The sequence below is a fragment of the Haliotis rubra genome, unplaced genomic scaffold, assembly GCF_003918875.1.
Source record: "Haliotis rubra isolate DU_JTF1 unplaced genomic scaffold, ASM391887v1 Scf139, whole genome shotgun sequence".
Lineage (NCBI taxonomy): Eukaryota > Metazoa > Mollusca > Gastropoda > Lepetellida > Haliotidae > Haliotis > Haliotis rubra.
The window spans coordinates 1,318,071-1,344,114 of record NW_025765325.1 but is presented as its reverse complement, the minus strand read 5'-3'; the positions used below and the strand labels follow the sequence as shown (position 1 = coordinate 1,344,114).

The window sequence follows — 26,044 nt, the reverse complement described above, 5'->3', positions numbered from 1 at the left end:
CTCAGGCATTTGGGACTGGAACCTGAGTGTAATTACATGTATTCACCCACAACCCGTGACACAATGATTCTCTAATGTTAGTCGGGCACACCCCAACAGTGGAGTACAGCTGACAAATGCCACTTGGGAAGGATATACTAACCGTTTTCAGTGTCATTATTTATTTGCAGTGATACTTTCTTATAATTTATTTTGTAGTTTCAAAAGTTACGGAGGTTGTTTTTAATGATTGTTTCTAAATGGAAACAGGACCATGTACAAGTTGGTAGTTTAACTGGTAGGGTAACAAGTTACGCACATACTGTACTTTTAAGTTTGATTTTGGAAGTGAATTTTATATTAATTGGAATATGTCGCGTTCTATGAGAAAAACACTAGCTTTGTTTAGATGTAGGATAGCGCCACTTAGAATCGAAACTGGTCGTGGTTTTTATTTAACTGAAATAATTTCCTTTCACTGTAAATATTTTATTGATGATGAGTGTCATGTTTAATCGCATTGTCCTTTGTATGCTGATGAGCGAGTGCAACTTTTATCTAGATGTACAAGTCTTTTAGATGTTTTTGTTTAAATCTGGGGGATGATGAAAAAGTTAGTTTTATTCTAGCTTGTCGAGATGTATCGTTTTTATCTGCCTTAATATTCTTAAAAAGGGCACTTCAAATGTGTATGTAACTTCTTAATGTAAACTGTCTTAGTCACTTTGCCTTTTAGCTCACTGTAATATGTGTATATAAACGAGACTGGTTATTATCTGTCGTTGATAATAGTAAGTGGAAGTATTGTGATTGATCACAAGTCAAGACATCAGGTTTGTTTGAAAGCTATGTTGCGGGGTACTTTTCTGTGAAAAGGGATTATAAAGGATTTCAGTAAAAGTATTTCCTCTCAAGTCACATGGCTTAACATGTAAACTAATCTCTATATTTGGACATTTGCGATTTGGGATACTCAGAAGCGTTGGTATGTCACACTATTTCCTCATTGAGAACAAAATGCTTTAAAGGCGTTGATGGATCACCTTCGAATATCAATAACATTATGTCATCCGAGCAATAGGTTAAGTAGAGACATCTATGAATACTTGACACGTCTCTGTGGATAACAACTTCTTTTTTTTTTATACGACGTTACACCTAATGAAGGAGCAGGAAACGTTGTATAAAGAATATAAAGAAGTTTTTATCAAAACAGACGTGTCATATATTCATAATAGTTCAACTTCTAAATGCCTGTCAAGAACTTCATACAGACATCTATGGCTGTTAAATTTAAAGAACACAAAGGTCCAGAGAAAATGTTTGCGCCTTAATCCGACGTGCATCACTTCTAAATGCCTATGTAAGACTCGAATAATATGCCGACTGAAACTCCATTTCCATTGTGTGTCAGCTTTCTTCAAAACATCTTTCTAACACTGACATCAAATGATTTACTTGAACACTCGGAAGTATAAATAGGTGTCAATTGAATGATAGCTGTGTATCTCATGCCAAAAGTTGCAGCAGAGTAATATATACTTTGATATCCCCATCAAGTCCAACAAAGCCTCCGTAAAAGTTTACCAAATAAAGCTTTTGTCAGGCAGATAGTATATCACTTTGACCGCGTTAACTTCCCGGTCACCGTGACACAATAGTGTCACTATCACCGCGATCTTGATCGTCGTGTGAAACAGTTTAATGTTTCGTACCCCTTGTTCTATGTACTTTTTTTTCTCGTCTTCGCTTATAGCAGACTTACGAGACTTCGACCGGATTTCTTGTTTCATCTTACGGTACGTACTTGTCGAGTTCAGAGAGGATTGAACGAGATTCCTCCTCTGAGATCTTTCTGTCAGCGAGTGCTGTGGAAATACGCTCACTTACCGTGTTCAGCTTTGCTTCGGCCAGAATCCTGATCTTCCTGTGTTTCAATGCCTTTGCAATGCCTTCCGATGCAGTCTGCGTGACACAAACTGCGGGTGCGGCTACACCAATCCAGCCAACCCTGACACCCCAGCTGTTATTTCGATGCCTAGCACTGCGGGTGCGGCTATGATGGTGGCCAACAACCCCACACCTACTGCCCCCTAACCCCATACTGGGACTATAGAACCCGTTGAGGGGTTCGGTTGTATGACGATACGGCAACGTTCGCCCAGGATTAGGGCGCTATAGTGTATTGTCACCCCAGGTAAAGGTTGCTGTTCTACGGGATCACCCTCCATGAAGTAGACTTCTATGGCGAGTGTGGACCCTGGGTTCACCTTCATAAGGTCCAATTGGGAATTGGGGACGTCGAACCTTAACTCGTCCTCCAAGCCTGAAGCAACTAACATGTTACCCGTGTGATCCGGTATTAGTTGAGTACTTATACCATACTTTGGAACGAAAGCCCCGAACAAGATACCATTGTTCCTAATTTCGGAGACATACCTATCTTTGTCTAACGGGATATAAAGTTCGGTGAGGGTCATGTTGAGCAACCATTTGGGCTCTATACAGCCGTCTGGCAGACGCCACCGCACGTACACACTGTTTCTTAAGTGCAGGACGTACGAGGTGTCTTCCTCACCGGGCTGATCGAATCCCTCCGTGTCTCCTAGATCGTTAAGTGTGGCGTTGGGCCGATGACGATTGGACATTGCTATAATACTATTACGAGATAGTTTCCAATTGTTTTTCTGATAATTTCTCAAGGGTGCACTTCACCTCCATGAAGTGTATGTTGTCGGGTAGGAAGATCATGGTTAGTGATATCATGTCTTCCACGGTCACGGTGACCCCCCTGCAGACTGGTGTGGGAGTCGACACCCACCCGCACGTAAACAGTGCAAACCTGATACTGGTGCCGTTTCCCCCACCGGAGTTTGATCCCCTTCACGATTTCAACTTCATCCTGCGATGGTTCCCCTAGGTAGACTATTGACCATCACATGTTGTTGTCAAGAATGGAAAGTGACCTTAAAGTCAGGGGTACTGCTCTTTCATGGTTCCAATCTTACCTATCAGATCGATCTCAAGTAGTTAAGATTGAGAGCAAAACATCATGTCCCACAGATCTCAGGAGTGGCGTCCCTCAAGGTTCCGTGCTAGGACCAGTGCTGTTCTCTGTGTACACTACACCACTGGGAAGAATAGCAGACAAGCACAAAGTCAGCCAACATCAATATGCAGATGACAATCAAATCTATTCTTCATTCCCTACCACAGAAGCCCTGCCATCGTTGGACACCCTTTTTGATTCCTGCAATGACATTCAGACATGGATGACTAAAAAACCTACTGAAACTTAATGAAAGTAAAACAGAATTCCTGCTTATTGGGTCGAAAACAACACTTTCCAAACTTGACAAGCCATCTCTTCAAATAGGGAATACTGCCATAACTCCAACCCCGAAGGTCAAGAATCTAGGTGTTATTCTCGATGAAAGTCTGAAAATGGACAAGCAGATCTCCAACATCATTAACACGGCCCATATGCATCTCAGGAACATTGGAAGACTCCGCAACTATCTGAGTGCTGATGCTACTTCAAAACTTGTCCTATCTCTGGTCATGTCCCGAGTAGATTACTGCAACAGCCTCCTCAACAACGTCAACAAAGATCAGCTACGTCGCCTTCAAGCCCTCCAAAACACTGCTGCAAGAATCATTACAAAGTCTAAAGTCTTCGATCACATTACTCCAATTCTAAATGATTTACACTGGCTACCAATCACCGCAAGAATTGACTACAAAACTATTGTAATGACGTACAAGTGTCTCAACGGAATGGCCCCTGACTACCTCGCAGAGTTACTGCCCCTGTATCAGCCCTCACGCTCACTGAAATCACAAACCAAATGCTAGTGACAGTGTCTAACATCAAAACCAACTTTGGCAAAAGGTCGTTCGCTTTCAATGCAGCAATGAAGTGGAACGCGCTACCGCTTGAACTCAAAACCAGCGAGTCACTAACATCTTTTAAGACTGGCCTCAAAACATTTCTTTTCAAGTGTCAATTTCCATCCTAAGCGCACAGAGCATTTATTAGTGAATGATGTGCTATATAAATGCAATTATTATTATTACTATTATTATTATTAGACTTGGATGACCAGCGTGGAGTTCGCCGGTAGGCTCGCCAGGATGTTGACCATGCCAGCGAATTCAGACACCAACTGCATGCCCCGTCTTGCACTCGCGGTTTACTCGACAGCATGTGGGCTGCCATACTCGAGAGTGGGCTGATGATTTCGCTACGTCTCTGCGCCGGGACGTAAGCCACGAGCAGGCTTCCGTTGTTCACGACTTTGTTTAGGTAGTTGTCTTTGTTCTCCGTGAACACATAGGGGGAGCCGAGACAAATGTTGAGAAACCAATCCACTCGAGAGGGTAACAACACCCACTTGTCATCATCGGTGAAGACGAGGGTATACTGCTTGTTTCGGGCAACAGTCGTGCTCTCAACATCTTCTAAGTCGAACAGTTTTTATTATCAACATATTATCAACTCAGGCTGGTGCCGAGTTAACCTCTTGTACAAACACTTTTGCGTGAAAATGACTCGGTTCTGCCATCGTTGTATTTCTCCGTTTTCATCGGTACATTGCCAAGGTGTGGGGCAGACGGCCATATGAGTCGACATGCCCAAGGAAGGCGACAATATCCTAAAATTCGACAACCACAAGAACCAGATGCCCGTGCCTTACATCATCTATGCTGACTTCGAAGCCTTCGTCGAACCCGTTGAGGCTGCTGGGGGTACCCCGGGGGGCACACAAAAAACACAGGAGCACGAGGCCTGTGGGTTTGGATACATGGTCGTCCGGTGTGATGGGGAAACAAAAGCTCCCGTAGTGTACTGGGGTCCCGACGCAGCTGAAAAGTTTCTAAAGTGTTTGCAGGGGGAAGAGAAAACTATCAGGAATGCACTGTACACAGTCGCTCCCATGCGTATGGCTCAAGCCGACCGGCTAGCTCATGGCTGCAGCACTCACTGTCATGTGTGTGATAACCCGCTGAACGGCGATTCGGTGAGAGATCACTGCCATGTCACCGGTAAGTATAGAGGCGCCGCTCACAACGCGTGCCACTTCAAGCTTAGAATCAACCCCAAGACAATAAACATCCCCGTGGTCTTCCACAACTTGAGGGCACCTGTGAAGAGCCACCTCCTCGTGGTGGGTGCTGGGTAACGCCAAGAGCTCTTCGACCCCCCGTTGTGGACCCGGGGGGATATTTGGTTTTGGTCCACCAACCCGTTTGCCGTGGGTTGCGCCCCTGTGTCGGTGGAGGACGGGAGGCTGGTGGTTGGGGGCACTGGTTCCAGGAACAGTGTTCCTTTGCCCAACACACCACTTCGCCCCTTACTTCACCTAGATGGGTGGTTGAATGGGCCCGGTTCAACCAATCGGCTGGTCAGGCCAATCCCTGCGTATTATTTTGTATTTGCATATAATTGTTGAATTCCGAAATTGTCGTTTCACTTTTGGTCTTGTCCCAGTTTGTTTATCAAGCTGAACGTAATTTCAAAATTAGTTGATTTTATAACTTGCCTAGAGTTTATACCCAGAAGGCGATGGCTCATGGGCCAATCTTGTGGTACATTATCTGTAATGCTACTGCTTGAGTATACCCTCTTGGTATCCTTGGTGCCGCCTGTTGACACTCCATGGTGGGTGGGGATCCAGGAGGGTGAAACACAAATATATTACCATGGCAAACCAAAACCCCAAAAAGCAAAAACGTTATCACATTGATGATACTGACGATGAGGATGATTCCATTACCAGACTATGTTATTCTGAAAGTAACACATGGCCTCGATTCATTGTTGCTGAATCAAGTGAGAAAAAGTTAACTTCTTGTTCTCCCTTTCTACTAGAAAAAGCAATTCAAGGAATTGCTGGGACTGTCAAAAATGTTACCAAAACGAGATCGGATGTCTAAAGAGAGAGCAAGCGGCTAATCTTCTGGAAGCAAAATCATTTGCAAATGTCTCTGTCAAATGCTATGCTCACAAGTTTTTAAATTTTAGCAAAGGAATCATCCGAGACCGAGATAGGAGTCTTGCTGATCTGTCAACTGATGACATTGTTAGTCAGTTACGTATGCAAGGTGTGGTCGAGGCTAAACGTTTCAGCTTTAAGAAGGATTGTATATATTCACCCTCGAATACTTACTTGCTTACGTTTGATGCACCCTGTTTACCTCACTCAATTAAAGTAGGATGCTTCTCCATGAAAATTGACATGTATGTTCCAAATCCTCTGAGGTGTTTCAACTGTCAGAGGCACCCATGAAGGGCCACCTCCTCGTGGTGGGTGCTGGGTAACGCTAAGCGCCCTTCAACCCCCCGTTGTGGACCCGGGGGGATATTTGGTCCACCAACCCGTTTGCCGTGGGTGCGCCCCTGTGTCGGTGGAGGACGGGAGGCTGGTGGTTGAGGGCATTGGTTCCAGGATTAGCGTTCCTTTGCCCAACACACCACTTCGCCCCTTACTTCACCTAGACGGGTGGTAGAACTGGCCCGGTTCTATCAATCGGCTGGTCACGCCAAGCCCTGTGTATAGACTATATCTATATATGTCATTGCACAAATTACATTTGGAATTGTTTTAATTTCGGGCTTACTTGTTTATCTAAAACGTTTGTGATTTTGAATTATTATATTATGAACTTTGCCGAGAGTCTTATGCCCAGAAGGCGGTGGCTCATGGGCCAATCTGGTGGAACTATTAATCTTTTAATTCTTCTGCTGGAGTATATCATCCGGGTATCCTTGGTGCTGCAAGTTGGAAATCCACTTGGTTTTAGCATTGTCCTTGTGATACTCCGTGGTGGGTGGGGAGCTCGGATGATGAATTCTAAAAACTACACATGGCTTATGAAACCCCATAAAAGACCAAGCGTACACTTGACACTGATCCTGTTGAGACTGACCATAGACTGCCCAACTCACTTGATTATTGGCCACGTTTTTCTTCTACTTGAAACTGTTGACTTGACACCATTGAAATTGAATCCTTTGCCGTCTCGAAGGGTATACAAGGTATTGCCGGTGATGTTAAGAACATTAAGCGGTTACGTTCTGGTGCTCTACTTGTTGAGTGTGCGAAAAGACATCAAGCCACGAACCTTCTGAGCACGAAAACCTTTGTCGGTATTCCGGTCACGGTCACTGCTCACAAAACACTCAACACGAGCAAAGGCATTGTCAGAGATCGTGACAGATTGTTTGCTGACATGTCAGAACTTGACATAGTGTCTGAAATGAAGGACCAAGGCGTGCTTTATGTCAAACGTTTTACAACTCGGAAAAACAATGAAACTTTCAAAACTAATACATATCTGTTTTCCTTTTCATGCCCAAATGCTCCCAAATCACTGAAGGCAGGTTATTGTAACGTCCAAGTTGACACCTACATCCCTAACCCGCTCAGGTGTTTTAAATGCCAGAAATATGGACATGGTGTAAATACTTGCACATTGTCTGTTGTGTGTGCTCACTGTGGTGAGAAGACACACACAACAGAAGATTGTACCAGTGATTTTAAAAAATGCACCAACTGCTCAGGCGAACATTCTTCCTTCTCCAAAGATTGTCCTATTAAAATTAACAAGATCAAATTTACCCAAAACATTAGCTTTTCCGAAGCCAAAAAAACTTGTAAAGAGTTCTGACCTTAAGGAAACATATGCTTCAGTAACCGCACCACCATCTGAGTCAAGCTCTAAAGTGCCCAAATTGTCCACAAGCTGTCAAACAAATTTGACTTGGGTCAAAAGCGATTCTCCAGAGCTCTTGTACCCTGCAATGTCTTCTCAAACTACAGACTCACTTCCTGTTATGTCTGAAAAGCAGTCAGCGTCATCTTCTGGTAAACAGTCTCAGTCGAGTTCAAAGTCTCAATCGTCATCTACTGGTCAACAAACTGGTAAAGCCAAAAATAAACATAAACCTGATTCCTCAAAAGCACAAAGTGGAAGACCCCCCAAAGGGTCAGAAAACAGAATACAGTTGTACAACAAATATGGATCTCTTGATGATATGGACGTGACTGAAGCCGTCGATACTAGGGCACACAGCTTGTCGCCCACCAAACAAGTGCGTGGTAGATCCCCCATAAATCCCCCCAAGAGATAGGTTATCAGAATAATATCATACAGTGGAATTGCAGAGGACTAAAGACTAACTTCAGTGAATTGCAACTATTAGTCCAAGATTATACACCATCAGCAATCTGTCTGCAGGAGACATATTTAAAACAGACGGACACTTTGACTTACGCCATTTCAATGCGTATCATTATTTTCACCTCCGGGTGACAGGGCCACTGGCGGATCTTCCATCCTCATCAGGCAGAATATTATCCATAGCCCTGTTTCACTTACTACTGGTCTACAGGCTGTTGCCGTTCGACTCACTTTTCATGTTACGCTCACATTATGCTCTTTGTATATCTCACCGTCTTCACCTCTTCAGAAGAGTGAACTTCAAAATCTATATGACCAACTACCACAACCCTGTATTATTATGGGAGATTTAAATGGCCACAACCCACTCTGGGGTGGTACAAATACTAATGCTAAAGGTAAACTATTGGAAGAGTTCTGTTCAGATAATGATTTATGCATATATAATGACGGTTCCAACACCTATTTACATCCTGGCACGGGAACTTATTCAGCTCTAGATCTATCAATTACAGACCCAGACCTATTGAATGAATTTGAATGGTCAGTCCACAATGATCTTTGTGGAAGTGACCATTTCCCAACAATATTAAAGCCTGTGAACCCATCTGATAATACCCCATCCTCTAGATGGAACTTTAAAAAAGCTAACTGGAATTTATATCAAACTCTCTGTTGTAACAGACTTCAACCTGCACTGTTTATAGATGTTCCTGATGCAATAAAAAAAAATTCTCTGATGAACTCAATAAAGTAGCTGATGAGTGTATACCCACATCCTCTGCAATTCCACACATCCGAAAACCATGGTTTAACGCTGAATGGAAACAGGCTAGGAAGGCACAGAAGAAAGCTGAGAATTATTTCCGTCGCCATCCTATGGTCCATAATTTGAATAAATTTAAAATGTTAAATGCTAAGGCACGGCGTACCTTCAAGCAAAATAAACGTCAATCCTGGCGAAATTATGTATCAAATAAATTCACGAACGCCGATATCAAAAGTATGGAATATGATCCAGAAAATAAAAGGTAAGGGTTCTAAATCTAGCATTAAGCATCTTAAAGATGGAGACGAATTATTAACTAGTAAATCTGATATTGCAAATAAACTTGGAGAAACTTTGGCCAAACACTCTTCCTCATCGAATTATTTACCTCAATTCCAAAATTATAAAAATCAACAGGAAAATAAACCTGTTAATTTCAATTCAGATAATGGGGAAGATTACAATGAACTATTTTCTATTCATAAGCTTCGTACTGCTCTTGACCAGGCTCATGATACTGCTGCAGGGGCTGATAACATACATTATCAGCTTCTAAAACACCTACCAGAATCATGTTTAGAGACCCTCTTAACCATTTTTGATATTATTTGGACATCTGGAAAATTTCCTCCTTCTTGGCGGGATGCTATTATTGTTCCCGTCCCTAAACCTGGACGTGACCATACTGATCCTTCGAATTATCGACCGATTTCACTAACAAGCTGTGTTTGCAAGACCATGGAACGCATGATAAATAATCGACTTGTTTGGTACTTGGAAACCAATAACCTTATAACAGATATCCAGTGTGGTTTCCGTAAAAATAGAAGTACGATCGATCATTTAGTGCGTTTAGAATCCTTTGTTAAAAATGCCATTATTCAAAAACAACATGCAGTGTCGATCTTTTTCGATTTAGAAAAAGCATATGACACTACTTGGAAACATGAGATTTTAAGAGAGATTTACACGATTTGGGTTTGCGAGGCCGTTTGCCTCACTTCATATCCAAGTTTTTAACGGACAGGCAATTTCAAGTCCGCGTGGGTTCTACCCTGTCTGATCATTACAATCAGGATCAGGGTGTCCCACAAGGCAGTATTTTGTCTGTAACACTTTTTAGCATAAAGATAAATAGTTTGTCCAAGGTTTTAAATAATTCAATCGATGGGTCGCTGTTTGTGGATGATTTTAATATTTCTTGTCGTGGTAAAAATATGCATACTATTGAAAGGCAACTGCAATTGTGTTTAAACAAAATAAATAAATGGTGTCTTGAAAACGGCTTTAAATTTTCTAAATCAAAAACTAATTGTATACACTTCTGTCGAAAATATAAGCCACATAAGGACCCAGAACTAAATTTAAATGGCACTCCCATCAAGGTTGTAAAGGAGGCCAAGTTCTTAGGTCTCATTTTCGACTCCCATTTAACTTTTCTTCCGCATATCAAATCTCTTAAAACTAAATGCCTGAAGGCACTTGATTTATTGAAAGTCGTGTCTAATTCAAGGTGGGGAGGGGATCAAGCTACGCTCCTACACCTTTACAGATCACTGGTCCGCTCGAAGCTTGATTACGCCTCTATCGTATATGGCGGGGCATGTAAAAGCAACCTCAAACTACTTGATTCTATCCATCACCAGGGTCTAAGACTTTGTCTTGGGTCTTTCAGAACCTCTCCCATTGACAGTCTCTACGTTGAGGCCGATGAGCCATCTTTAAAACTTCGCCGTATCAAATTGTCCCTACAATATATCACAAAGTTATATTCTAATGAAATCCAATCCTGCTCACACTTGCGTTTTTAATCCTCTTTATGAGGATTTGTATAATAAAAGACCTTCACTTGTTCCACCTCTTTGGATACGAATCCAACAATATATTTCTGCTGCCGGCATTGAGCTGGACAATATATCTCCTTCCCGTCTTCTTTCTTCTCCTCCTTGGCAATTGGTGAGGCCAGAAGTTGACTTAACATTAACCACATTTAAAAAATCAGAAACTAATGATCTACGGTATAAACAAGAATTTAGTCAATTAAGAAATAAATATAATACCTATAAATCCGTATATACAGATGGATCCAAGGATGGTGGCGCGGTTGCTTGTGCCACTGTCATTGGGTCCAAAACAATATCTTCCAGACTACCCAAAGACAGTTCAATTTTCACAGCAGAAGCAAACGCAATACTAACAGCTCTTAAATATATTAATAAACACCGTAAATATAAACAATACATCATCTTTTCAGATTCTCTTTCGTGTCTTCAGGCTATTAAAAATCTTTCTTGCAAACATCCACTTTTATTAGAAATTATTGAATTGTACAATGAACTTGCTACTGGCCAATGCGACATCGTCTTTTGTTGGTTACCCAGCCACGTTGGCATTTCTGGGAACACAGTGGCTGATATTGCTGCTAAGGCAGCACTCAACAAATCTGTGACACCACTTCTGATCCCATACTCTGATTACAAAGCTGCTATAAGATCTTATATCCGTGATCTGATGCAAAAGAAGTGGGACACCCAAGTAGGTATCAATAAATTACATGCAATAAAACCCTATATCGGTTACACTTACTTGGGTTGTCAGTCCAGATTTGAAGAGGTCATTATGCGACGATGTCGTATTGGCCACACTAGATATACGCATGAGTACCTATTAAAAGGTGAGGATCCTCCGTTTTGTATCCCTTGTGATGAACGAATCACGGTCAAGCATGTCTTGCTTGACTGTGTTGAGTACTCCATCACAAGGATATCTATTCAAATCCCGAACTATGAAGGATCTTTTTACTAATATAAGTCATCATTTAATTATTGCCTTTTAAAAGAATTTTGATTTGTTAACAGATTTGTAAATAGCTAAATATTTTATGATTGGAAGTCTGAATTAGTAACATAGATTGTTAGTGGCTGTATCCTCGAGGGGGGTTAAAGTACTGTAAAATTATTGTCCTCCTGAGAGGGTACGTAAGTCCCAAAACATTCAAAGTAAATTTCAACTTTCCGTTTTTTAATCGTAGAATATTTGTAATTTTAATGTATGGCTAGATATGTCTTAATTGCTAACGGCTGAGGGGATGATATAAATCCAGCTAGGGCCCATGCAGGAAGCAAATGTACTGTAAGTCCCCATGGTCCCTAGTATGGTGATCTACCTTCAGTTGTTAGCGATCTATAGCCCATTTTTAGATTGTGTTGTCCCCTATGGTTAAAATGTTTTAGATTCAATTACTAGTTTTACATATATATATCTGTGATACTCTAGTTGCTTTACTGTCCTTCGATGACAGGTTTTATAATATATACATATTCCATTACACTGTAAAATGTTCTCGTCACGATATGGCTGAAATATTGCCGATGTGACGTTAAATATTAACTCACTCACTCACTCACTCAACTGTCAGAAATTTGGCCATGAGCAGAACACTTGTAAAAATCATGCTTCTTGTTATCGTTGTGCTGGCAAAGATTACGATAGCAGCGCTTGTTCCTCTGACCTTAAGTGTGTAAATTGTTCTGGCTCTCACATGTCTTCATCTAAAGAGTGTCCGGTGTGGCAATTCGAAATGACTGTCAACGCATCAAAACTGAAAAGAATATAAGCTTTTCAGAAGCAAGGAAGTTGGCAGCTTCAGGTACACCATCTGGCAACACTTTTTTGAGAGGTAAGTCAACTTATGCTGAGGTGACGCGACCTTCGACTAAATCTATTGACTGCCAAACAGACTTGACCTGGCTGAATGCACAGATACCAATAAACATTTGTGATCTTCCTTCTGTTTCTTCTTCCACACCAAAAATTTCACGATCCGCTGAAACTCAAACAGCACCTACACCAGTTGTCAAGAAGAAGAATGCAGATGTCAATTACTCAAAAAAGCAAAACAAACGTGACCGTATTCCTAAAGGACAAAGAGACCCTGTGTCCCTTTTAAACAGATTCGAACTTTTAGATGACATGGAAGTGTCACCTCATCTGACTACCCGTTCACGGAGCCATTCTCCTAAGAAAAAGGGTCGGGAGCTTTCTCCAATAACACATACTAAATGACTGATACACTGATACAATGGAATTGCAGAGGACTTAGGAAGAATTATAATGAGATTCTTTTGTTGATACAGGACTTCAATAACTGTGAAGACTATAATGAAGTGTTTTCATTACGTGAGCTCCACACTGCTCTTGACCAAGCTCATGATACTGCAGCGGGTGATGACACTATTCATTATCAGCTACTGAAACACTTGCCTGAATCATGTCTGGAGACACTTTTAGATATATTTGACAAAATATGGACGTCTGGACTTTTTCCTCCTTCGTGGCGTAATGCAATTATAGTTCCGATACCAAAACCTGGCCGGGATCACACAGATCCATCAAATTACAGACCAATTTCTTTAACCAGCTGCGTCTGTAAAACCATGGAACGAATGGTAAATAACAGATTAATTTGGTATCTGGAAACCAATAACCTCAATACAAATATTCAGTGTGGTTTTCGGAAGAATAGAAGTACTATTGATCAGTAAGTACGTTTAGAATCCTTTGTAAAAAATGCTATTATCACCAAACAACATGCAGTATCTATATTCTTTGATCTTGAGAAAACATATGATACTACTTGGAAGCATGGCATTTTAAAGGATTTACATGATGTTGGTTTGCGAGGTCGTTTGCCTCTTTTTATTTCACAATATTTAACCGACAGGCAATTTCAAGTCCGAGTGGGTACAACCCTGTCTGATCATTACAATCAAGATCAGGGTGTCCCACAAGGCAGTATCTTGTCTGTCACGCTATTTAGCATTAAAATAAATAGTCTTTCAAAGGTTTTAAGTGATTCAATCGACGGATCCCTTTTCGTGGATGATTTTAATATTTCTTGCCGTGGTAAAAATATGCGAACTATTGAGAGACAATTACAACTTTGTCTCAACAAAATTCATAAATGGTGTCTGGGTTTAAATTTTCGAAATCCAAAACCAATTGTATACATTTTTGTAGGAAATACGAACCCCATAAAGACCCTGAATTATCCTTAAATGGCGCACCAGTCAAAGTTGTCAAGGAAACTAAATTCCTTGGTCTCATCTTTGACTCGCATTTAACCTTTCTGCCACATATCAAATATCTCAAAGACATGCCTGAAGGCACTCGACTTGCTGAATGTCGTTTCCAGTTCAAAGTGGGGAGGGGACCAAACTACTCTCCTTCATTTGTGTAGATCACTGGTCCGATCGAAACTTGATTACGGCTCTATCGTATATGGTGGGGCCTGTAAAAGCAACCTCAAACTACTTGATTCTATCCATCACCAGGGTCTAAGACTTTGTCTTGGGTCTTTCAGAACCTCTCCCATTGACAGTCTCTACGTTGAGGCCGATGAGCCTTCTTTAAAACTTCGCCGTATCAAATTGTCCCTACAATATATCACAAAGTTATAATCTAATGAATCCAATCCTGCTCACACTTGCGTTTTTAATCCTCTTTATGAGGATTTGTATAATAAAAAACCCTCACTTGTTCCACCTCTTTGGATACGAATCCAACAATATATTTTTGCTGCTGGGATTGATTTGGAGAATATATCTCCTTCCCGTCTTCTTTCTTCTCCTCCTTGGCAATTAGTGAGGCCACAAGTTGACCTAACACTGACAAAGTTTAAGAAATCAGTAATTAACGAATTACAATATAAACAAGAATATAATCAATTAAAAAGTAAATATAATACATATAAATCCTTATTTACAGATGGGTCCAAGGATGGTGACGCGGTGGCTTGTGCCACTGTCATTGGATCCAGAACAACTCCTTTCGACTATCAGATAACAGCTCTATTGTCACAGCAGAAGCTAATGCCATATTAACAGCTCTTAAATATATTAATAAACACCGTAAATATAAACAATATATAATATTTTCAGATTCTCTTTCGTGTCTACAGGCTATTAAAAATCTTTCTCGTACACAACCACTTTTATTAGAAATTATTGAATTGTATAATGAGCTTGCTACTGGCCAGTGCGACATCGTCTTTTGTTGGTTGCCCAGCCACGTTGGCATTTCTGGGAACACAATGGCTGATCTTGCTGCCAAGGCAGCACTTAATAAATCTGTGACACCACTTCTTATTCCATATTCTGATTACAAAGCTGGCATTAGAACTTACATCCGTGATCTGATGCAGAAGAAGTGGGACACCCAAGTGGGTATTAATAAACTACATGAAATAAAACCTTACATTGGTTACACTCACTTGGGTTGTCAGTCCAGATTTGAGGAGGTCATTATGCGACGATGTTGCATTGGCCATACAAGGTATACTCACACATACTTGTTGAAAGGTGAAGATCCTCCGTTTTGTATCCCTTGTGATGAGAGAGTCACAGTCAAGCATCTCCTGCTTGACTGTGTCGAATTCTCCATCATAAGGGATAAATATTTCAATGTTAAAACTGTTAAGGATCTTTTTAACACTGTTCATGTTCATTTAATTCTTGGTTTTGTAAAAGAAATTGATTTGATTAATGATTTTTGATTACTATGTTCTGTAAATAGATGTATTTTAATGATTGGTAGTTTAGATTGTTAACTTAGATTGTTAGTGGCTGTACCCTCAAAGGGGGTTAAAGTACCGTAAAATTATTGTCCTCCTGAGAGGGTACGTAAGTCCCAAAACTTTCAAAGTAAAATATCAGTTATCACTTTTTAAACGTAGTATTTTTGTTATTTTAACTGTTGGCTAAAGTGTCCTACCACCGCCCTAGGATCCGGGCAGGTAGCAAAAGTAATGTAAGTCCCCAGGGTTCCTAGTATGGTGACCTACCTTCAGTTGTTGGCCATTTATAGCCCATTTTCATGTTGTATTGTCCAAAAATAGTTTTGTACTTTTAAAGATATATGCTAGCTCGTTTTAACTCAATGTGTGATAATCTAGTTGTTTTACAGTCCTTTGCTGACAGTTTTTTTATAGTTTACCATTGCTTACTATGCGTAAAATTAATCGTTCTCATCACGATATGGCTGAAATATTGCCGATGTGACGTTAAATTTTAACTCACTCACTCACTCCACAACTTGAGAGGGTACGACTCTCACTTGATCATGCAGGCCATCGCGAAGGTCGACGGCAACCTGACGTGCATCCCCAACAACATGGAGAGATACATCTCCTTCTCCCTAAACGGCCTGAGGTTCATCGACTCGGTTCAGTTCCTCCTGTCGTCACTCGACAGTCTGGTCAAGGCCAACGATACCTTCCCCATCGCTGATCGATACACAGACGCCGAGACTCGACCCCTGCTGATGAGGAAGGGCGTGTACCCCTACGAGTACATGGATGGCCGGGCCAAGTTCGCCGAGACCCGACTGCCTCCCATCGGCCGATTTTACAGCAGCCTGACCGACTCGACAATCACCCAAGACGATTACTCGCACGTGATTAACGTATGGAATAAACTAGGCTGTAAGAATCTGGGTGACTACCATGACCTGTACTTGAGAACAGACGTTCTCCTGCTAGCCGACGTGTTCGAGACGTTTAGAGGGAAAGCAGTATCAGCTCGACCCCGCATGGTACTACACCAGCCCAGGTCTATCTTGGGATGCCTTGCTGAAGAAAACCGGAGTTAAGTTGGAATTGCTCAGCAATTACGACATGCACCTGTTCATTGAGAAAGGCTTGCGAGGTGGGATCTCCATGGCTGCCAAACGCTACGTCAATAATCAATACGTGAAGGGCTACGACTCGAGCAAGCCAACCAATCACATCCTCTACCTCGATGCCAACAACCTGTTCGGCTGGACCATGAGCCAGTATCTACCCGCAGGGGGATTCGAATGGGCATCACCCGAGATCGATGTTATGAGCATCGCGCCGGATGCGAACAAAGGCTATATCCTCAAAGTGGACTTGGAATACCCCAAGGCATTGCACCCCCTGGCCCCCGAACGTTTGAGGGGTTAACCCAGACTGGATGTCCGAGTACCAACATAACATGCTGGGTGGGCGGGTGGCAGACGTTGAAAAACTCGTGCCCAACTTAATGAATAAGACCAAGTACATCGTTCACTATCACAACCTACAGCTGTACCTGTCGCTGGATATGAGGCTGACCAAAATACACAGGGTGCTCGTGTTCGACCAGAGCCCCTGGATGGAGCCATACATCAGAATGAACACAGACCTGCGAAAGCTGGCCACCAGTGACTTTGAGAAAAACCTCTACAAGCTCATGAACAACTCGGTGTTCGGTAAGACGATGGAGAACCTGAGGAAGCACGTAACCGTGAAGCTGGTTCGGTCGAAAGAGGAAGACAAGCTCAGGAAACTGATAGCCAGCCTGGCATTCAACCGGAGCAAGATATTCACCAAGGACCTGGTGGCCCTGTACATGAAGAAGAGCCACATAAAAGTCAACCGGCCTGTTTACTTGTGGATGAGCATCCTCGATTTATCCAAACACCTGATGTACGACTTTTACTACAAAGAGCTCAAGAAGCAGTACGGCGACAGGTGTGAAGTGCTGTACACAGACACGGATTCCCTGCTGATGGAGATTCGAACCGAGGACGTGTACGAGGACATGAAGAAACTCCTCGAACTGACGACACCAGGGACTACCCCGAGGACCATGCCATACACAGACGGTAAATAAAAAAGTGCTCAGCAAGATGAAGGACAAGATGGACACGAAGCGATGGATAGCCATCGACGGGATCAACACGTACGCGTACGGGCATGAGAAAATTGAACCAAGAACATAGGTGTATTTATAAATACCCTGTCGACAACGATGTCATGGAACCAAAGAAAGTTTGAGGCTATTTACTACAGCCCGCTAGCGTACTGGAAAGGAGCTAGCGCCATACATAAGCTGGCTAAAATGACGCAAGTACCCCCCAGATGAGGCCAAAGCATGGCTTGAAAAACAAGCCCTGTGGCAGATCTATTTACCGGCACCACGCTACGTGCCTCAAAGAAGGTTCGGCATTACCGTATCCAATAGCGCCCACCAGGCCGTCCTCCTGTTCCTACCCCACGACAAGAGGCACAAGTATGCCCTAACCATCGTGGACGTGGCCAGCCGCTACAAAATAGCCGAACCCTTAACCGCGAAAGACTCGGCCCAGGTAGCCCGCGGATTCGAACGCATATACAAACGCAGTCTGCTGACATGGCCCACAGAGCTGCAAGTCGACCCCGGGCGTGAGTTCATGGGTGCCATGTCACAACTGCTAGCCAAACACGATACCAAGGTAAGGCGTGGCGCTGCCGGGGCTCATCGCAGTCAAGCCATAGTTGAGAGATTCAATAAGACTTTGGCCGAGCGCTTATTCAGGCATCAGTATGTGAGAGAGATGGCCAACCTGGGAAAACGATAGACGGAATGGGTAGTGCGGCTACCTCAGGTGGTGTCGGCTATCAACCACGAAACCACCCGTCTCACCGGCAAGAAACCAGCCGACGCTATCAAACTGAAATCAGTGATAGCCAAACCGGCTGCACCATCGCGTGGGAAGGAGAAACAGATACCCAATACTGCCCTCGTGAGGTACCTCTACCAGCGGGGGGAACACGAAGGGGACACTCGGAAACGAGCAACCGATCCGATATGGTTAGTCAAAACTTACAACATAGATAAAGTGGACATCAAAGCTGACGACCCGAACTTGTACTACTTGAGAGATGGGCCAGGGAGAGGTTTCGTTAGAGAGGAATTATTAATCATACCGTACGGCACAATGTTACCCCCCAAGCAAAATATTTAACACTTACCTTGTCGAGTAATCTTAATGGTATCCTGTCAACACAACATAGAGCTATCACATGATCAGGAAAGTGTAAGTTCGCAGTCATAGTGACCGGGAAGTTAACTGGGGATTCAAAGTAGTATATACAATAGGGGGCGAGATCTAAGGGCCTGACAAAAGCTTTAATTGTGAAATAAAGCTTTACAGAGGCTTTTGTTGGACTTGATCTCGGACTATCATTGTATATACTACTCAACAGTGGACAGATCATGCTATAAATAGTCAATATTTTCAGAACACAAACCCTTGGCCATCGGTATGGCGAACTACGTGTCCCAGTCCATCCACCTGTTAAGGGGTACCTCATAAGGATGGGAAAGCCGCAATAACTCGGTGTGGCTGCAAGAGTTGTATGATCCCCAGGGAGTTGATCTTGATAATAAGATGTGCCGTTGAGATTGACATCCAATGATTGAGGGAAACATACCAGTGCCTTGAGCATGCACTAGGGCGTGGATATGTGCACTATGTAAATATCCAACGACAAGTATAAATAGGTGTTGATTGCTGTGATTGGCAACAGTTGCAACATTTGACAGATAAATCATATTAATATTAATCAATATTTTCAGAACACAAAACCCTTGAACACCGACATGGCGAAACAGAGTATTTATCCAGCAGTTGTTCTCTTTGCGTCCTTTACAACGATGCTCTGTGGACCAAGCATCGTGTTTGCAAGCGGAGTAATCCACGTAGCTTTGCTCGAAAGATTCCAGGAGGATGTGACGATAACAGCATGGGTTGGATCTCTCTTTTCCTGCATGTTTGCTCTCACAGGTAAGGAACTGACGAAATCTCAATAAAGAAGGCAATTTGCTATATTTATTATGTCAGTTTTATTTACCAATGTTTGCAGATTTGCTCTCACAGTTAAGCATCTGACGAAACTTGAATAAAAAAGGCAAGTTACTAAATGACTTATGTCAGTTTCATTTAGGGCAGCATTATTATTTTCTGTGTATCTCATCGCCCGACTGACCCTAATTATACTGAGTCAAAAAAGAAACTTCAGGTTCTTTCTTCAGGGCACTATAAAAGAACGAGAGATGGTAAGATGGTTAAATTTGTTTTATGAGATCTCCGTGATGTACTCGATACACTGACAGTGCCATAATCAGCTCCATTAGGCTACACCGCTGTTCCAAAACACGGGTATACAGAATGTCAAGACTCAAGAATAAAACTGGGAAATTTCTAAGTTCAATATCGTGTATGGCCGCCCCGCGCATTCACCACTGCCAAACACCGTCTCCTCATCGACTGCCTGATGCTTGTGAACACGTGGTTAGGGATTCTGTGCCATTGCTCTTGCAAGGCAGCGCCAAGATTCCTGCAAATTCTGAGGTTGGTTCCTAAGACCATGAAGCCTTCTCCCAAGTGCAACCCAAACTTGCTCTATTGGATTAAGGTCAGGGGACCTCGATGGCCAGTCCATGACGTTGATTCCAGCGTTTTGAAGGAAATTTCGTGTCAACATCGCGGTATGCGGCCGAGCATTATCATGCTGGAACTGTAGACCTGGGCCATGAGCCGCCATGAAAGGAACGAGTTCAGGGGTGAGCACCTGGTCGCGGTAAGCAGCAGCTGTGAGTTTTCCACGGATGACCAGAAGTCGGGATAGGGTGTTCCCACAGAAAGCACCCCACACCATGCAACTTCCATCCTCGAATCTGTCGAGTTCCTGTACACAACATTGGGCATACTGTTCACGACGTCGTCTCCAGACACTATGCCTGCCGTCCGCGAATCTGAGGGTAAACCTGGATTCATCGCTAGAGATGACTCAATTCCAGTCTTTCTGGATCCATCGGAGATGACGAAGGGCCCACAGCAGGCGTTGACGTTGATGAAACGGCGTCGATATTGGCCCACGATATGGACGTCGAGAATGCAGATTGGCAGCCCGCAACCGATTTCGAATGGTCTCTGAGGACAGTCGACCTCTAAACATCTCAGCCCTGGTTCTTGTAGCCGGCAGAAATCTGTCACGTAGGTGATATAGGACGATTTGACGGTCTTCTGCTCGTGACGTCACACGTGTACGACACGACCTTGGGCGATCAGAAGTGGTGCCAGTTTGTTGTAGACGACCTCGCAAGTATGAAGTCTGCATCCCATTGCTCTTGCAACGTCAATAACTGATTTTCCCATTTGCAACATGCCAACGGCACGTTCACGTTGCACATTTGACAATCGTGGCATTTCAAGTACCGTTAGAACTGTGGTTTAAAAGTGTTTTTTTCAATTCTTGAGGCGAATGCAAACACATGCATATGAAGAAAACTTCGATGCGAAGATCACGTGATCGACTGCATGTGCAAAACCTGATTTGACACTAACGTCATTTGCACGACGAATGGATGGGTTTGAGTGGGTTTTGCTAACGTTTTTCTAGAGTCGAAAGATAGGGATCCCATTTCGGAGACATAGATGTATCATCAGAGAAAAATTATTCTTTATTTTTTAAATTACATTTTGTGAAGTTTCTTTTTTGACTCAGTATATATTGCCGACCAGAAAAAGCAACACCTTTTTTGTCCATTGCAACACCGCCGACTCGAACCTAGAACGAACCGCCTCATCATATAAAATGTTACCACACAAAGAAAATCAGAGTAATGTGCCTTTTCAAGAGACCGGTCATAATGTCGGCTACTGGCATAGGAGACAAAACCAAATCGATTTATCTGCAAGAATGTCATTAATGTATATTGTATTAATACATGTAGATATATTTAGGATGAGCTTATCATTTAACCCAATCGTTTAATCAGTCGCTGCCACAAGTCCAGAGAATGCAAGAAATTGTAATCAGAATTACAATACATGAAAATCAAGAAGCTACTCCGTTAGTTTTGTCTTTATTAAGTTTTGTTTTATTTTTGTTTGTTTGTTTCTGTTTGTTTTTTTCTTTCCGACCGACGACCCATTTTCAGAATTTTGTGGCTACGTAAAACACACCCTCACAAAATGATGCCCTTATCAATATTTGCGTGTTTGCTCTCACAGAAAAGAAACTAGCGAAACTTGAATAAAAAAGGCAAGTTGCTGATTATGTCAGTTTCACTTACCAATGCTCATGGTATACTTTGATGCTGTAAGTACATATTTCCTGTTATTTCAGGACCGATTGCCAGCATGGTCATCAATGTGTTTGACTGCAGAACGTGTGTCGTGATTTCTGGTGTCTTGATGATGGTTGGGTTCTCAGCCAGCTGTTTTGTGACTGAAATAAGGACATTGTTCGTAACCTATTCCTTAATTGCAGGTATGTGGACTCAGCCCCGTGTTCCAATTGGGAGACTGCCATCTAGTTTGTTCTTAATCCTCTACCGCACAAACTGAAAGTAACCTTTAACGTTTTCTTCTTAAAGGAATGATGAAAAATAGAAGAATATCAAAAGCTGTCCCTCTATGAAAGTCCGAATATTTTAGTTATGTATTTGACGCAAAGTAACTAACAGCATGTTCCTGAGTTACGCCAATGTTACAGTACGTTCAAAAAAGTTCAAAGGCAAAAATAGACAACATATTTGGAAACACTTCGGGACATTATTTACCGTATGAAAAGACACATGATCCTGCTAAACACTTGGGATATTTAACTATTGGTAGCAAAGTGATATTCTCAAAATTCGCATATTGTTGATTTTAGTCTTTAAGGCACACAATTCCAAAAGTCGCACATAAACGTGTTTCAGAGTGAAATTAACAGCGACAATAAGAAATATCTACTTTAAGGGGTGCCCAGTGTATGCTTGCAAGTATTAAATAAACCATAATAATGTGTTTATGAATCACCAACATATAGTGATGATACATTGATACTATGCCAGTAAATGTTGGGTCACCCTTTTGGTTTTCATGTATTCTATATACCAAACTTGATCAAATAAAAAAATAAAACATTGAAATGTTGCCGTTCATATTTCAGGTCTTGGCACAGGTTTGGCACAAACTGGAAGTTTCGTCATTATTGGCTTTTACTTCCCTGTAAAATCAGGTCTGGTTACGGGAATATCTATTTCAGGAATTGGACTTGGGATTTTCATACACCCCCCACTCTTGCAGTTTTTGACCGAAACATATGGAGTCCACGGAGCCTTCCTTATCACTGGAGGAATAACACTTCATGTATGCATTGCCGGAATGCTTAATGCGTCCGTCTGACATAGAGCGCAAGAGAAAGCATCGTGTCGGAAAGGAACAACCCGCAAAGAGAAATATGACATCAATATGTCGGGATGAAACGAGTGTCTACCATGTTATAAGTAATGTTTCATTTTTATTCTTTTTATGCAGTCTTGTGTGCTTTTCAATTGCTATAGCAACAGAATATCTCTTTCTTCCGGACTTCTTCATAAAACATGGGTCAACATTCCAGGAGGGGGCCTTTGTTATATCAACTTCAGGCCTGGGAAGTATTGTCTCTCGGATTCTAATTGGATTTGCTCTGAACGACGAAAAGATTGCAAGTGCCACAATGTATTCCTCTCTGAATGGTATAATAGCAATTTTTACCTTCATGCTGCCACTGTTCAACACATCCTCATTTCTGAGAATACTTTATGGCTTCATTCTTGGATTGTATAGCGGAGGAATATGGGTTCTCCTCAACACTCTAACACTTGAATTTCTTGGCATTCAAGACTTCGCCACTGGTGTGGGTGCAGCTTTATTTTCCTGTGGAGTCGGCTATCTTACAGGTCCTCCTATTGCGGGTACGTACACTTACACGAGTGAGTGAGTTACAATTTACCGTCACATCAGCAATATTTCGGCCATATGGTGAAGAGAGAAAATTATACGACAATGTTCGATATACCCAATCGGTGTCAAATAATGACGTCAAAGGACAGTAGAACATCTATGTTATCACATTTTATTTAAACTAATTTGAGATAATATGAAATAGTAAATAACACATACATGAAACAAACAAACACTGTACAGACACACGGGGATATCATTTATGTATGGATGTATATATCTGAATGATCAAATAGGTCTAGAAGGCAGATATAAAGAGAAATATTATATTGTACATCATAGGAACAATCAAACAAGTTGTGATACATTTACAATTGTATTTTCTTTCACAATTGTTGCGTACTATGCAGCCACTATGACATCTTCCCACAACAAGACAGAAATACTCTTCATTTTGAAGTCGAGTTGCATTTATTGATTTTAGGAAACGTAGTATCAGCTAAAGTGTATTCCTTACTATTAAGTGAGTGAGTGAGTTATTATTTAACGTCACACCTTACTATTAAGCATGTGTGCTGTGTGAACATGTGTCTCATCAGGTGACAAGACCTGTTCAAGGGATGTTGTATGTAGACATGTAACTACATAACACCTCCAACTGACATTTAGAAGTGATGCACATAAAGGAACAATCTGTCACGGGAGATGACGCCTCAGAGCATATTCTGAGCCATGTTGCTCATGGCACGGAAGTTGACAACTATACGATTTTGACCCTTTGTTGCTAATTATATGGATATTCACTTCATGTAGGACTAATTTGAAGCTTAGGATGATAGCTATTCCTTGTAGCGACTATTCACAGATACTTGTGGTGCTGGAACGTCGTAAGAAACAAGAAGAAAGTCATCGTACGAATTTATGTTCATGTCTTCCAAATCTTCGAAATTGCTTTAAGACCAATGGAAAAACAACGAAGAGATTGGTAGTTGAGATGACATTTTCTTAACATTCTTCTTCTTAAATGATCTGTGTGCGCGTATCTTGACTGTTTCAGGAGCCATAGTAGAAGCAAGCGGATCGTACTACAGCGTTTTTCTCCTTTCTGGTATGTCCGGGGTAATATACCCAGTTAAGAAGTAATGTTCTTTCTCACGTCAGTGATGTATTGTCAGTGATGTCAATGAAAGATGTGAAATGACTTATTAGTTGCTTTGGAAGGAGTCAGTGAGTGAGAAAAACATGTACTTTTAGGTTTCAGTTTCACAAACTATGTGATTATTTGCGACACGACGTATTTTATATCACCTGACACATATGAGCATTATCAGACCAGTTACAAAAGTCATCAATAGACATCAGTCAACATCAGTTGCGTATCCAAAATGAATATATTAAATTTTATATGCTTCAATGACATAATACGTTCCGTTGTCCTACTGCTGCATGCAACTATTTCGTTTTCTGATAGTAAAATCGTTAGTCAACAACACCTATAATAGCATTCTAGTTCTTGTTAAAGTTCAAAGTCGTTCGAATGTTTCTGTTTAGGTGCCATGTTTTTCTCGGCCACGGTCTTAGGATTTCTGTCAACTCTCAGCAAGAAGACACAACCGCGAACAAAGGACTCCCATGTAAAGGTGACAGTACCTCTCAATAAATGTGATACTGAAGTGGAATTACTACAACCATCAAAACCTATGATTGAAATGAAACAAACATCCAGCGAGTATTGTGATGACAAACCATCTGCAGCAGCAGCAGAAGCTGTACTGATGCCAGCAACTGAATCAAAGGAAAACTGTGGGGATGATTGTACTGAAGTGGGTAACAAAAGCATTGGTACAAACAACTGAAAGAGAAAAGTCAAGGCTGTGTTGTGAACATATTGAAGGATATAACATAGAGGAATGTATTTTATTTTGATCATGAAGATCAGTACCCTGAAACGGGTAACAGACGTGTTTCATTGAGGAGAAAGTATGTTATTTTGATCATGTTGATGTGAACTCATGACCATTTATTGAAGCGGGTAACATAAATATGTCGTTATTTTCATGGCCCGGGTTAGAATTGGTCTGCAGTAAGCCATGCTTTGTCTTAAGAGACGACTAACGGGATCGGGTGGTCAGGCTCGTTGACACATGTCATCGTATCCCAACTGCTCAATGCTCAAACAGTTGATCACTAAATTGTCTGGTCCAGACTCGATTATTTACAAACCGCTGCCATGTAAGTGGAATATTACTGAGTGAACTAAACTCACTCACTGTTATTTTTGTTGTGATCTTGTTCAGTGTCGTGCTGACCCGTTCTTTGAGAAGAAAGTATGTTATTTTGATTTTGTTGATGTACAGTATCTTGACAATCAGTATATTGAAGCGGGCAGCAATAGTAACAGTACGTTGTTGAGAAGTGAGTGTGTTATTATGCTCATGCTCATTCAAAGTGACATAATCACAGTTCCCTTTCCATGGCCCCGTACATTGATGATGTCAACAACGATTGGTACTTTTACCACGGAACTCTACATAGTAATTCATTGTTATTGAAAATATTTACAGCTCCATT

At 41.8% G+C, this 26,044-nt stretch overlaps 2 protein-coding genes across 2 annotated transcripts in view; both read left to right on the top strand.

Annotated features, from left to right (window-relative positions):
* LOC124268542 (monocarboxylate transporter 12-like) overlaps nt 1-25,532 on the top strand; it is a 63,933-nt gene extending 38,401 nt beyond the window's left edge. Inside the window, 6 exon segments of the mRNA XM_046703535.1 lie at nt 19,333-19,540; nt 21,888-22,031; nt 22,698-22,918; nt 22,920-23,484; nt 24,531-24,581; nt 25,025-25,532. Of these exon segments, the coding sequence (XP_046559491.1) occupies nt 19,357-19,540; nt 21,888-22,031; nt 22,698-22,918; nt 22,920-23,484; nt 24,531-24,581; nt 25,025-25,329 (1,470 nt within the window). The 5' untranslated portion in view covers nt 19,333-19,356 and the 3' untranslated portion in view covers nt 25,330-25,532.
* Nucleotides 3,424-3,834, top strand: LOC124268565. The gene has a single exon (XM_046703558.1). It carries the CDS (start codon nt 3,424-3,426, stop codon nt 3,832-3,834), a length of 411 nt encoding a protein of 136 aa, XP_046559514.1.
* Nucleotides 25,533-26,044: the final 512 nt, after the last annotated feature.